The sequence below is a fragment of the Gracilinanus agilis genome, chromosome 2 (genome assembly GCF_016433145.1).
Source record: "Gracilinanus agilis isolate LMUSP501 chromosome 2, AgileGrace, whole genome shotgun sequence".
Lineage (NCBI taxonomy): Eukaryota > Metazoa > Chordata > Mammalia > Didelphimorphia > Didelphidae > Gracilinanus > Gracilinanus agilis.
Genome location: NC_058131.1, coordinates 452,421,219 through 452,433,416, shown reverse-complemented (window position 1 = coordinate 452,433,416; position 12,198 = coordinate 452,421,219). Strand labels below are relative to the sequence as shown.

Here is a 12,198-nt window from a genome sequence, read left to right as displayed (position 1 = left end):
AATTTAGTTTAAAATTTTTAGTAAAAATGTGTTCATTTCACCCAGGAGACATAATGGAAAGCTTTAAGAAGTAGTAAACAGTTGATTGATAAATGGAAATATTTATATATAATACATAACATCCTACTAATTTCACTTCCCTACAGGTCACAATCACACTAAATGTTTTTAGATAGGTGATTTCTTTATAAGCTTTAATATTATCAACCCTAAGAGCCACTTGTTAAGCAGCTTTCTCCCATTTCAAATCAATACTCTGATATCTCAGCTTTTTTGTTAAGCTGATAATTGAATGAAACTTTTTTCAGTTGTACTAATGTATATATTTGTTTTGGTTTTGTCACTTTTAGGGACTTGCTTATTTACATACTAAGGGGAAAATGCATAGAGATATCAAGGTAAGTTAAAATAATATTTAAATTATTAAATATTTCCAAAGAAGATTAAAAAGTACATCATCCTAATTCAGTAATGTTTGTCTTTTTCCTTTAGGGTGCAAATATTTTATTGACAGACCATGGTGACATTAAATTAGGTATGTTATTTCAAGATCCTAATTCACTACTAAATTTTAAAAATTAGTATTTGAATTGTATAAGTTGCTGAATATGCTGGCATATGCCTGTAGTCCCTGTAGTATAAGGCTGATGTTTGGGAATTCTGAGCTGCAGTCGTGCAGAAGCTGATTTGGGTGTTTGCCCCGAGTTAACATCAATATGGTTAGCTCTTGGGAGTAAAGGACCAGCAAGCGGCCTAAAGGGGGTAGAACCAACCCAAATTATAAATAGAGGTTAAAACTTCAGTGCAGATCTGCAGTGAGGTTGGGCACTCCAAGTGACCCTTACTCTTCCAGCATGTGGGAGAGAGAGAGATTAAAGTCTCTTTGAAAATAGATTCTTAAAAAAATTCTGTAAATAAAGAATAGAACTGAATTTTTATTCTGGAATAAAAAGGTTAGTAAATTTTCTTGCATTCAAGCCTTCTGAATAAGATGTTAAGCTTTAAATAACATTGATTTAGATAGCTACTCTAGTTTTATATTCCATCTCTCTGATTTATTTGCATGTCTGTAGTAAACTATTTGATTTTTGTAGTCTCATAATGGTAAACTATATTTGTAGTGTCATTTGTTTGTTTTTGTTTTTTAGCTGACTTTGGTGTGGCAGCAAAAATAACAGCTACCATTGCAAAAAGGAAATCTTTCATTGGTACCCCTTATTGGTAAGAAATCGCCTTAAATGAATTTGCTATTTCATCATTTCTTAAGCATTATTGATCTGCCTTAATATTCTTGAATATTATTATAATTTACATATTATACATTATTGTATATTATGCAATAAATTATAATTTACAAAAATTTGATGGTTTGATGGTCTAATTCTTAATCTGGGGCCCATAAGTTTTGATAACTATCAGTATAATTAGTTTCCTTTGTAATTCAATGTGTTTTATTTTACCCATTTAAAAATTTTATTCTAAGAATAAGTGTATAGGCTTCATTAGGCTGCCCAAAGTCCATGACACACAAAAACAGTAAGAACACCTGATGTTGATGGGGGGTGGGGGGAATCATTTGTCATTGCCATAATACTTAGATCCTCTATGGCTTCATGATAACTATGATTTATTATATGCAATTTGAAATTGTTTTTCAGTGCCCTCTTCTCCTAAATTGGTAGTGATTCTTGACTTCCCCCGTTATAAACAGCCACTGAGAGAGTAGATGTGAGAGCTTTTATCTCTCTTTTTTTTAAACCTTTACCTTCTGTCTTAGAATCAATACTGTGTATTGGATCTAAGGCAGAAAAGTGATAAGGGCTAAGCAAAGTGACTTGCCCGGGGCCACACAGCTAGGACATATCTGAGGTCAGATTTGAACTGAGGACCTCCTGTATCTATCTAGGCCTGGCTCTCTATCCACTGAGCCATTTAGCTATCCCCAAACTATTAGCTCTTGAAGCTGGACTTTCATTCCTACTGCCACTATCCTGGTACAGACTGTTATCTCTTGACTAGACTATTAAAGTGGTATTTTAATAGTTTTTTCTGCTCCAGCCCCTATCCTATACACTGCTTCCAGGTTAATAATATTGCCAAATGTAGTTCATATTATTTTATTTCCCTTTTCAAAAGCCTCTAAAATTTCTCAGTTGTAAATGGAATAAAGCCCAAATTCTTATTCTGGCATTCATCTCTATTCACAATATTGCCCAGTTTTTCCAAATTTACCTGAGATTATTTTTATTTGGATGAATTGTCTTTTAGTCTAAATAGTATATTTTTGTCCTCTAATGCTTTAGGTACTTTTCCAGTTTCGAATACCTTTCCCCCCCCCGAATCAAATAATTAAGTGCTACAGATCCTTTTAAAATATTATCACCTTACCACCCTGATTTACCATGACCTCTTCTTATAACCCATAGAATTCTTATTTGGCATTTATAAACTCATTTGTTAGTATTTATCTCTATGTGCTTGTGTCTTGTCTCTCAACTTATTATATAAACTAAGCTTCAAGAAGCTAGCTATCATTTTTTATGTCTTTTTGGTTCCTTAGCATCTAGAACTGTGTTTTCTACTACTAAGTACTCAGTAGTTATTTTTTGTTAATGATGATTATTTATTGATAATATTGTTCATATTCATGCCAACACAGCTATGTAGAAGGGCCTAAGCAAGATGTTGGAACTACTAGAATATGGGACAGGACAGAATATCGAGTAATCAATTAAATTAGGTTCAGCACTTCTGGAGACCAATATTGCTGTGTTCTTGATAGTTTAATGTCTCTTAGCTTCCATTTATTTGCCAGGAAGACAAATAGAGTAAGAGAAGTAGAAGAAATAACACCACAAGAGAATATAGTTCCCAAGGCATTAGAGCTCCTTAGGATCCCACAGTTCACCTTGATGAACAGTGATGCTCTAACCAAAAATTCATTTGTACTTATTTAGCTTTGTACTTGCTTAAGTACAAGAAGAGATTGAAGGTGAGGGAGAATCCAGAAAGGAGGAGGAACAATTCATCTTGTTCATACAGTTGTTTGTTGCTGTTCCTATCAGAGAATTTAAGGCTTCTATAAAAGTTCTAACCGCATGTCCTCTTCCCTCAATTTAAGAAACATTGTTTTAAAAGATTACATGAGGGGAAAAAATCTTTATACTTTAGAGTCATATTGTACTGTAGACGTTCTTCTAATTTTCTTTTATGACATTTTAAGAACTATACTGGATGTAACTAGAAGGAACAGATTTCAGTTTTTAAGTTGTAAAGATAAAAATTTTCTTTTCATATGATGATAGATACTATATTGAATTATATGTGGACTTATGCATCCATATACGAATATATTGCAGGATGGCTCCAGAAGTTGCTGCAGTGGAAAAGAATGGTGGCTACAATCAACTTTGTGATATTTGGGCAGTGGGAATAACAGCAATTGAACTTGGAGAACTTCAACCACCTATGTTTGATCTTCATCCAATGAGGTATTTGTTAAAATATTAACACATTCAGGGGCAGCTGGGTAGCTCAGTGGAGTGAGAGTCAGGCCTAGAGACAGGAGGTCCTGGGTTCAAACCCGGCCTCAGCCACTTCCCAGCTGTGTGACCCTGGGCAAGTCACTTGACCCCCATTGCCCACCCTTACCAATCTTCCACCTATGAGACAATACACTGAAGTACAAGGGTTTAAAAAAAAATAATAACACATTCTTTGGGATCATAATATTCTTTGATTCTTTGGAAATTCAGTAACTAGAACATTTCAAACTTTTTCAACTATGTCACAGGAGAATGAAAGTGTAAAAAGAATCTTGAAATAATCTAGTTTAAGCCTTGCTTTCTGACCTGCAACACTCAAGATAAGTAAAGATGAGAAATAATTCACTTTGCTGATTATAGCCTAATGATTAATAGCTACCAAAAAAGTTTTCATTAAATTTTTAACTTTTTTTTCTGGAAATTGAACCGTCTTTACTTCTTTTGTCATTTTTGGAAATAGAAAAGAATTATCACATAAAATACTTTTCAGATATTATACAACTGTTATCTGGCATGTTGACTGTCCAGATCTTTAATTATTTTTCCTTTCCCTTATTGCTTATTTTACTATTACTCTTCTCTAGGGAGTCTGCATGGAAAATATGAATGTAAAAACCAAATATCAGTTCTATTGATCTTGAAAAAATGAGTTTGAGGACTTTTAAGTTAAACTTATTGGCAAAAACAAGTTTTGGATTTAGGAGGAAAGAAATAGGGTATGTCAGGCGAGAGACGAAGATAGACATTATCTATGAATTTAATTTCTTCAGATCCTTTTAAAATTTAATTTAATTAATAATTTCCTTATATCTTTTCTTTACCATAATCAATCAGCCAAACATTTATTAAATACTTGCTATGTGCCAGAAATTCTTCTAGACCCTGTAGATAAAATGACAAAAATGAAAAAATCCCCAATATGCATGTGTCTAATAGATGATTATAATTGGAATAAATACAAGGTAATTTTGAGGAACGAAGAAAGAACTAAGAAACATTTTATGAAGAATAAGGGTTTGTAACCCATGATCCACAAACTTATTTTAAGAAACATTATTATATCTTTAGTTTAATATAATAGGTTTCTTTAGTAATCTTATGTATTTTATTTAATACATTTAAAAACTTTATTCTGAGGAGAATTCTGTAGTCATCACCACTCAAAGGAAATGCAAATTTAAACAACTCTGAAGTTTCAACTCACTCTCATCAGATTGGCAAAGATTTTTTACAAAAGGAAAATGGCAGTTTTTGGAGGGCTTGTGGGAAAAGTAATACTAGTAATCTCTTGGTAGAATTGCAAATTGATCTGGAAAGCAATTTGAAACCACAATTAAAAAGGGCACTAAACTGATAGAAAGGAAGATATGTCCAATATTTTTTCATGCCTAATATGTAGATTTTGTTTTGCTCCATTGTGCTTATTCAATAAGAAGCTAGGTAACTCAGTGGTTAGAGAGCCAGTCCTAGAAACAAGGGTTCAAGTCTGGTCTCATATACTTCCTAGCTGTGTGACCCTGAGCAAGTCACTTAACCCCAATTGCCTAATGTTTACCATTTCTCTGCTTTGGAACCAATACTTAGTGTTGATTCTAAGATGGAAAATAAGGTGTGTGTGTGTGGTTTTTTTTTACACCCCTTGATCCAATGACACTACTTATTTGGTCTTACCCCAAAGAGATTAAAAAAGAGAAAATGATTCACATGTACATAAATAGCAGCACTTTTTGTTATAGCAATGAAATGCAAACTAAAAGGATTCCTCTTAATTGTGGATAGCTAAACAAATTTTGAATGCAGTGGGGTGTTTTTGAGTCATAGGAAATTTCAAAAGGGATATAGTCAAATAAATCTTGTATGAAATGAGAAGTCTTGTATGGAATATGAACAGAGTAAGAAGTGAAGTGAGCAAGACCGTAACAATTTAAGTAGTAACTATAACACTTATTTTTAAAGATTTCTGAAAGATCTAACTCTGATCAAAACTACGACCAACCACTAATCTAGAGAATCTATGGTCTTATGGTTTTTGCACTATAAGAAATAATGGAAGGGAGGAATTTAGAGAGGTCCAAGAGGACTCAAAACTGATTAAGAATAAAATGAATTAGAAGCAAGACGATTGATGCAGATACAACTACATTGCAAAGGAAAATGACTAGGGAAAAAAAGACTTAAAAACGGTTATCAACTCAATCACATTTCATGATTACGGAAGCTTGCTGGTGTGGATATATTTTCCTTGTCTTAATTTAGGGAAAGCATGGCCACTTAGAGAAGTTTTAGCAGGGATATAAGAGAAATGGGGGAAAAAACCCAAGAGCTGCTAGTCAATCATTAAAATAAAATACCTAGAAAAGAATAAAGTTCAAAAGAGGATACAGTCAGGCAGGGCTATTTTTTGGAACTGCCTTGTTACATTTGAAAAAATAACTTAAAATTGTATGATTATTTGGGGGTGTTGTTCTTTGTATTGTGAAGTGTTCATGTTTCTCAAATTCATCATAATAAAAAATCAAACTTTAAAAGTCAAGTTTAAAAAATGAGAAGTAGAGATGAATTTTTCTAGGCTTTTGGCCAAGAAAAAGAAGAAAGAGTTGGGATATTGACTGGTAGGTTTAGTGAAATATTGTTTTTGTTTTTGTTTTGTATTTTTGGGAATGGAAAGTGAAGACGTATTTGTTTGTAGGCAGCAGAGAAAGAAATCATTAGTAATAAGTTGAAAATTAGAAGTTTAGGAAGATGGTTGGAGCATTCTACTTAAGGAGACAGAATCAAGTAGATATAGATAGATATAGAAAGGGTTTGACCTTGGCAAGAAGAGCCACTAATTCATTGGAAGCTAGAGGAAAGATGAAGAGAAGGGGAGATATCAAAGGATTTTGAAATTCTCTTTTCCTATAAAAGTATGAGGCAAAGACCTCAGCTGAAAATATGAGTAATGAATAATTATTCCTTTCTGTAGATAGTAATGAATTGTATGAATGTCATTTATATATTTTTAGGTTTTTGTCAGGAAAATACTGGGAAGGAAGTTAGAGAAAATGTAATAGAGAAAGAAATCTTAGCAATTCCTTTTCATTGCTTCTGTTTCTTATGATGGTTCTAGGAAAAGATGGTTAAAGACATTTGTGGATAAAGATCATTTTAAAAATAATTTTCAAGTTTTTTGGCTATAATTTTCCCAGTATCTCTTCTCTCCCCTCTTACATAAAGCCATTCCATTTATCAACAAATAATATTTTTAAAGAAGAAAAGATAAGCGTAATTAATCAATACATTAAATAAGTATGAAATTATCTGCAATATAGTTTAAAGAAAGCTTGGTAAGGCAGAGTCAAGATAGTATAGTGAAAGTCAGCTTTATCTTTGCCTAGCTCTCCACAAATACCTCCTCCACAACAACCTAGAAAATGACCTACACCAAATTCTGTTTGGGAAAGCCAAGAAAAAAAGACATATTGAATCCTGCTTTCTAGTCGAGGGCAGTTTAGGAAAAGCGAGAAGTCTTTGTACACTTCTGATCAGGAGCACAGCATGGTGGTAGCAGCAGCAGAAGCAGAATGGGGAAAGTTCCACCACCCAGGAACAAGAAGAAGACTATGAGAGCATCAAGGCAGGAAGTACTGGGACAAAACAAGTTCCCTGGAAATCCCTGAAATTGTATGAGAAGCAGGAATGGGTGCCATCTGGCAGGTCCATCTCCTATCATTCAGTTCTGGTTCATAGATCCAGAGTAGAAAGAAGTGAATGATAGTAAGTGCAGAACCCAAGCTTTGGATTGAGTATAAAACCAAGTCCAATAATGAGCGGTGTGACTCTGGAGTAGAGCAGTGATTGCATCCTAACTTTTTAGCCCAAGGCAAATTCCTAAAATGAACCAAAACCAAAGGGGAGCTAGCAGTTGAGTTCCTCTGAACTTGCAGAACCTCCCAGCCAACAAGCAGTGACCAAGTGCAGCAAACAGTCTCCCAAAACTCAACTGCACAAAAAGCCCCAAACTCCCATTAGGATCTCACAGATCTCACCATTTTGGAAGCACTAAAAACTTGGCAGCCCTCAGACCAAGGTTGAAAGCAGCTGAAGCTCAGTCTAGATACCCCACTAAAAGTGAGCAGAATTCAACACTTATATAAAGTCCAGAGTGAAGAAGGAGCTGGGATGAATGAGTAAACAAAATGTGTGCAACACTTTTGAACCTCCCAACTCTGCAAAGAGGTGGGATAGTTGTCTTCTCATATCTCTTTTTTCAAGTCACTCTTAATTTTTTTTTGGTAGTTTTGTAGCATTCACTTTTGATTTTTGTGTGTATTGTAGTTCATTATTGTAGTTGTACAGCTCACATAGAGAGAAGCAGCTGTGGATAGTGAGCTAGCCATAGGATTAAGAAGATCTGGGTTCAGGTTCTGACTCAGATACATACTATCTTTTTATCTCTTTGGTGCTCTCAGGCATCTCTAAAACTCCAGTCTTTGCTAACAAAGCAGATGCACCCAAGGAGTTACTTTAAACCAGTGATGCCATGTTTAACCATATATATTTTAATTGGTGAGTCCAGTACTCAGATGGCTCTTTGCCCTTTTCTATTTGGGATATTCTCTAAGCCCAAGAGGCTGAGCCATCCAAATGTCACCTCTGGCTGTTGCCTGAGGATCAGCTCATATTTCTCTGGTGGCAGCTTTTATTCCTGGTTTGGGTTTGTTTTTTTTTTTCATTCTTCTTTGATTATTGGTTGCAGCAGCCAACTCAACTCCATTGCTCTTTGATACTCATTGTCATCTTTTTTGCTTAGTCTTGTCTTTTATGTCTTATAGTCCTGCAGTGAAACTGTGGGAATATTCTTAAACAGGCCTTTATTCCTAGGAAGAGCTCCAGGTTACTAAAGGAGCTTTGTAATTTCTAGAAGGCCATCCATTCTTTTGTACAAGTCTGGATCCTGCTTGATTGTATAATACAACTTGCTATTTGTATTATTATTTGTATAACTCAAGTTAATATACTTCAGTAAATTCGCTGAAGTAGTTTTTATTCTAGACCTCAAATATTTTAATAAAAATGAGAATGTATTGATAAAGCTATTAATAGTGCTTTTTATTTCAGGGCTTTGTTCTTAATGTCAAAAAGCAATTTTCAACCTCCAAAGCTAAAAGAAAAAACAAAATGGTAAGTCAAAATACACGGATTCATAGATTTTTGAGAGAATAAAAGGGACCTTAGATACAACTCCTAACTTTCTTGTTTTATAGCTGAATAAATTGAGGCCCAGAATGGGAGAGTGGAGGAAATCTTCTCTCAGGAGAGATACAAAAAAAATGGACATTATTGTTTATACCCTTGCATCTCTTCTACTAAATAAAATACCTCCCATTTTTTACAGTGAAAACAAAGTTAAAAGTAACATGTCAGATTCATTCCACCTGAAAGTGTCAGGCATTGATAAAACATCAGATTTCAGGACAAATACAGTGCTGTCCATTCAAATCAGTGAGTATAGGTTAATGACATAAAAATGACTCTTGCATTCGAATGTTAAGTATGTAAACTCAAAGTTAGTCTATGTGTCCATATCATATCTGTCTCTCAACATCATTCATTTTGATATATATAGTATAATCTGATTTTTTTAAAAAAGAGGTCCTTTTAAAAAATTGAAAAAACTGAAAAATTATTGTAGATAATCATTTAAAACTTTTAACTATGCCATTTAAATTAAGTTACAGAATCTGAAATCTTTTGTTGTGAAACAAAGATTTTTAAAGTTTAAAAAAAATAGTAGCCTTTCATGATGGATAAATCCACAATCAATCTATTATTAATGTGAATAGATGCTTCTCAATGTAAAAAAAAAGCAAATAGGTTTTTCTTAAATTAAAAAAAAGAATATCACAACATATCATTCCTTTTCAACCACTAATCAGAATTGATATTTTTGTCTTTATAGTAGGTATAAAAGAAAATTCTGTTTCACACAAAATTGTTAACAATTGTATTGCTAAATTAGATATGCTTCTGTTCCCTCCCACCACCCAGCCACTATCTGGTGGCTATTTGAATGTGCTGTCACAAAATAGTCTCTTAATGGTTCTCATTTAGGTGGAGTAAGACAAAGCATATCATGCCTACTCAAGGGAAATGGGCATCTGTCCATCCGTGTATAGAAATGGCTTTGTCTTTAATGGTAAAAACAACAGCTATTTCTGTAGACTGGTCAGCTCTCTCTCCCTGTCTTCCCCTTTTCTGTCTGTCTCTCTCTCCACACTTATTCCACAGCCCCAAGGAAAATTATTTATTTTAACTTAGATTTTGACTCATATTTAGAGTTTCCTAAAAATGGCAAGTAGAAAAGTACTTAATGTGCAATCTAGATCAGTTATAGAAAAACTATTTGTTTTATAAAAGAAATTTTAAAATACACCTAATTTCACAAATAGCGCATTAATAGAAAAACATACAGCCATAGTCACTACTGTGATATTCTCATGGGAGAATGATACTTTAAACATTAAAACATAATGCAGTTTGTGGGCTTGCTAAACAGACATTTTACATTTCACCTCAACACTACATTCTTCCGTTACCTCCAAGTCCATGTTTCTAGCTAGCCAGACCAGGTCTTGGGTTTATCTTCCTATGGAATATTATTCTCCTCCAAGGAATGGAAGGGTCCCGTCCTGGGGTTCAGGCAGTGCCAATTAAAAACCCAGAATGTCTCCACCTTTCAGACTCACAAAACTGCTTCCAAAGGTAATATATTCATCTTGGGATCCACATTTGATTACTTCTTGTCAAGAAGAAGAAACAATGCAGAAGAAGCAACCATAGGCTCAGTTTTAAGCTCACTTAGCTGAGCTCCTAGTCTAGCTGCCATATAGGAACAATTGCCATACTTGAAACATATTGCATGAACACTTATTTGGAAGTCCCAGAGTTACACAATGCTACCTGGAAGAAGAATGTGCATACATGCTGACAAGATGATAAATTTTCCAAAAAGCTGATTGAACTTACAAATTGAAGCAAGTGCCAACTTATAAGTGACTGGAGTAGATCACACTTGCATAGAAACTAAACAAACATCCGCCAATTCAAATTTTACCACGCCATTTAATCACTTCCTCACACTCACTGTCAGTTGGAGCAAATTTGCTGCATTAGTCTCACTTTTGTTGACTTTGATTGGAATTATGTTTTCACTTTTAAAAGTGGATTTATCTATGAAGAATTTGTACTACAATCGATTGAGTACACCCACCCCTTTCCCATAGACTCATTATTGCCTCAAAAGAACCTTCTACAGCCACTAGATATCTTTGCCTTCCTTCATTGCCTCCATTTCAAGCTACTCAAGTCAATTGTTGCTCAAAAGCCAAAAACTTTTTTACCATGGTACCAGTTTTTATTAATTTGGTGGCTCATAGGAGAAAGTCACTGCCTGTCTCTCAAGTGGCCAATTGTTCTTTCTTTCTGTCTTCTACATCTAACAGATATTATGGTAGTGCCTTTACCATCCAGACCCTTTTGATAGTCTGTAGTCATAGAATTTGGAGCTGACAGAAACCTTAGAAATCATGTAGGCTAATCTCATTTTAGAGATGAGGGGAAAGGTTCAGAGAAGTTGTGACTTTTCCCAGGATCACATAGGTAGTAGCAGTAGTAGCACCAGAATCAACCTTTAGGGCCTTTGATCCCAAAGCACTGGCTTTGTTTTTTCCATCACTCTTGGTCCCAATTTGTCTTCTTTTCTTTTCCCCAAGAGTGTTATAAAGAGTAGCCTCTAGGGCCATCTAGTCTTTTAACTCTGGGCTATCTTCATACCTATGCCTTTAAAAACTAGGCCATATAAAAAGGAAATTCTGGTTTCTGAGTGATGCTTTATTACAAAATACAAATCTGAATTCCTGATTGTCCAGGGTTTTTTTTTCTACTTAAGGTGTTAGATTTTTAGTAATTGCATTTGTTTTCTTATATTGTCTATGTGTTTGATGATAGTAGCTTTGATATTTCCAGCTGAATAAGTTGAACTTTTGTGTAAAAGTTTATTTTTTTTATGCTTTATTTGATGCTGAGTGGTCTCAAAGATGTGTTGAAACCAGACTTCATATATTACATATTTTGAAGTAATGCTGGTTATAGTGCAAAACTAATATTAATGAAACATCTATTTTTCTTTTTTTTTTAAATCTAAAGGTCAGCAACATTCCATAATTTTGTCAAAATAGCATTAACCAAAAATCCAAAAAAGAGGCCAACAGCTGAAAGACTTCTAACTGTAAGTGTTTAATGACATTATGTTTGTCTGTAATTTCAAAGATTATTTTAGATATCATTAGAACAAGTGATGAATTCTACTCTGAATTGAAATATTCAGTTTTTCTTTCATAATGGTCACTCCTAGAAGAACAAAAATTTTTCTCATCTAAGAATAAAATAATTTGGGGTTTGTGGTTGTATTATTATAACATAATTATATAAACATAAACAATAATATTGTATTAAAATCATCTCCAAAATTTACAGGCAACCAAATAAAAACATTTTTGTTAAAATTTTATTTAAAGTTTTTTGGTATTTTAAAAATCTGGGCTTTTATATGTAAAGATTATTTTCTTTACTGATATGTGTGTACTTTGAGTTGATTTTTTTAGTAATAGAT

At 33.8% G+C, this 12,198-nt stretch overlaps 1 protein-coding gene across 1 annotated transcript in view; it reads left to right on the top strand.

The window, feature by feature from the left end:
* Nucleotides 1-12,198, top strand: part of MAP4K5 (mitogen-activated protein kinase kinase kinase kinase 5) — a 232,703-nt gene that overhangs the window by 156,656 nt on the left and 63,849 nt on the right. Inside the window, exons 7-12 of the mRNA XM_044664786.1 lie at nt 351-398; nt 493-535; nt 1,149-1,221; nt 3,360-3,491; nt 8,646-8,708; nt 11,733-11,814. Coding sequence (XP_044520721.1) covers nt 351-398; nt 493-535; nt 1,149-1,221; nt 3,360-3,491; nt 8,646-8,708; nt 11,733-11,814 — 441 coding nt within the window. The remainder of the gene's footprint in view (nt 1-350; nt 399-492; nt 536-1,148; nt 1,222-3,359; nt 3,492-8,645; nt 8,709-11,732; nt 11,815-12,198) is intronic.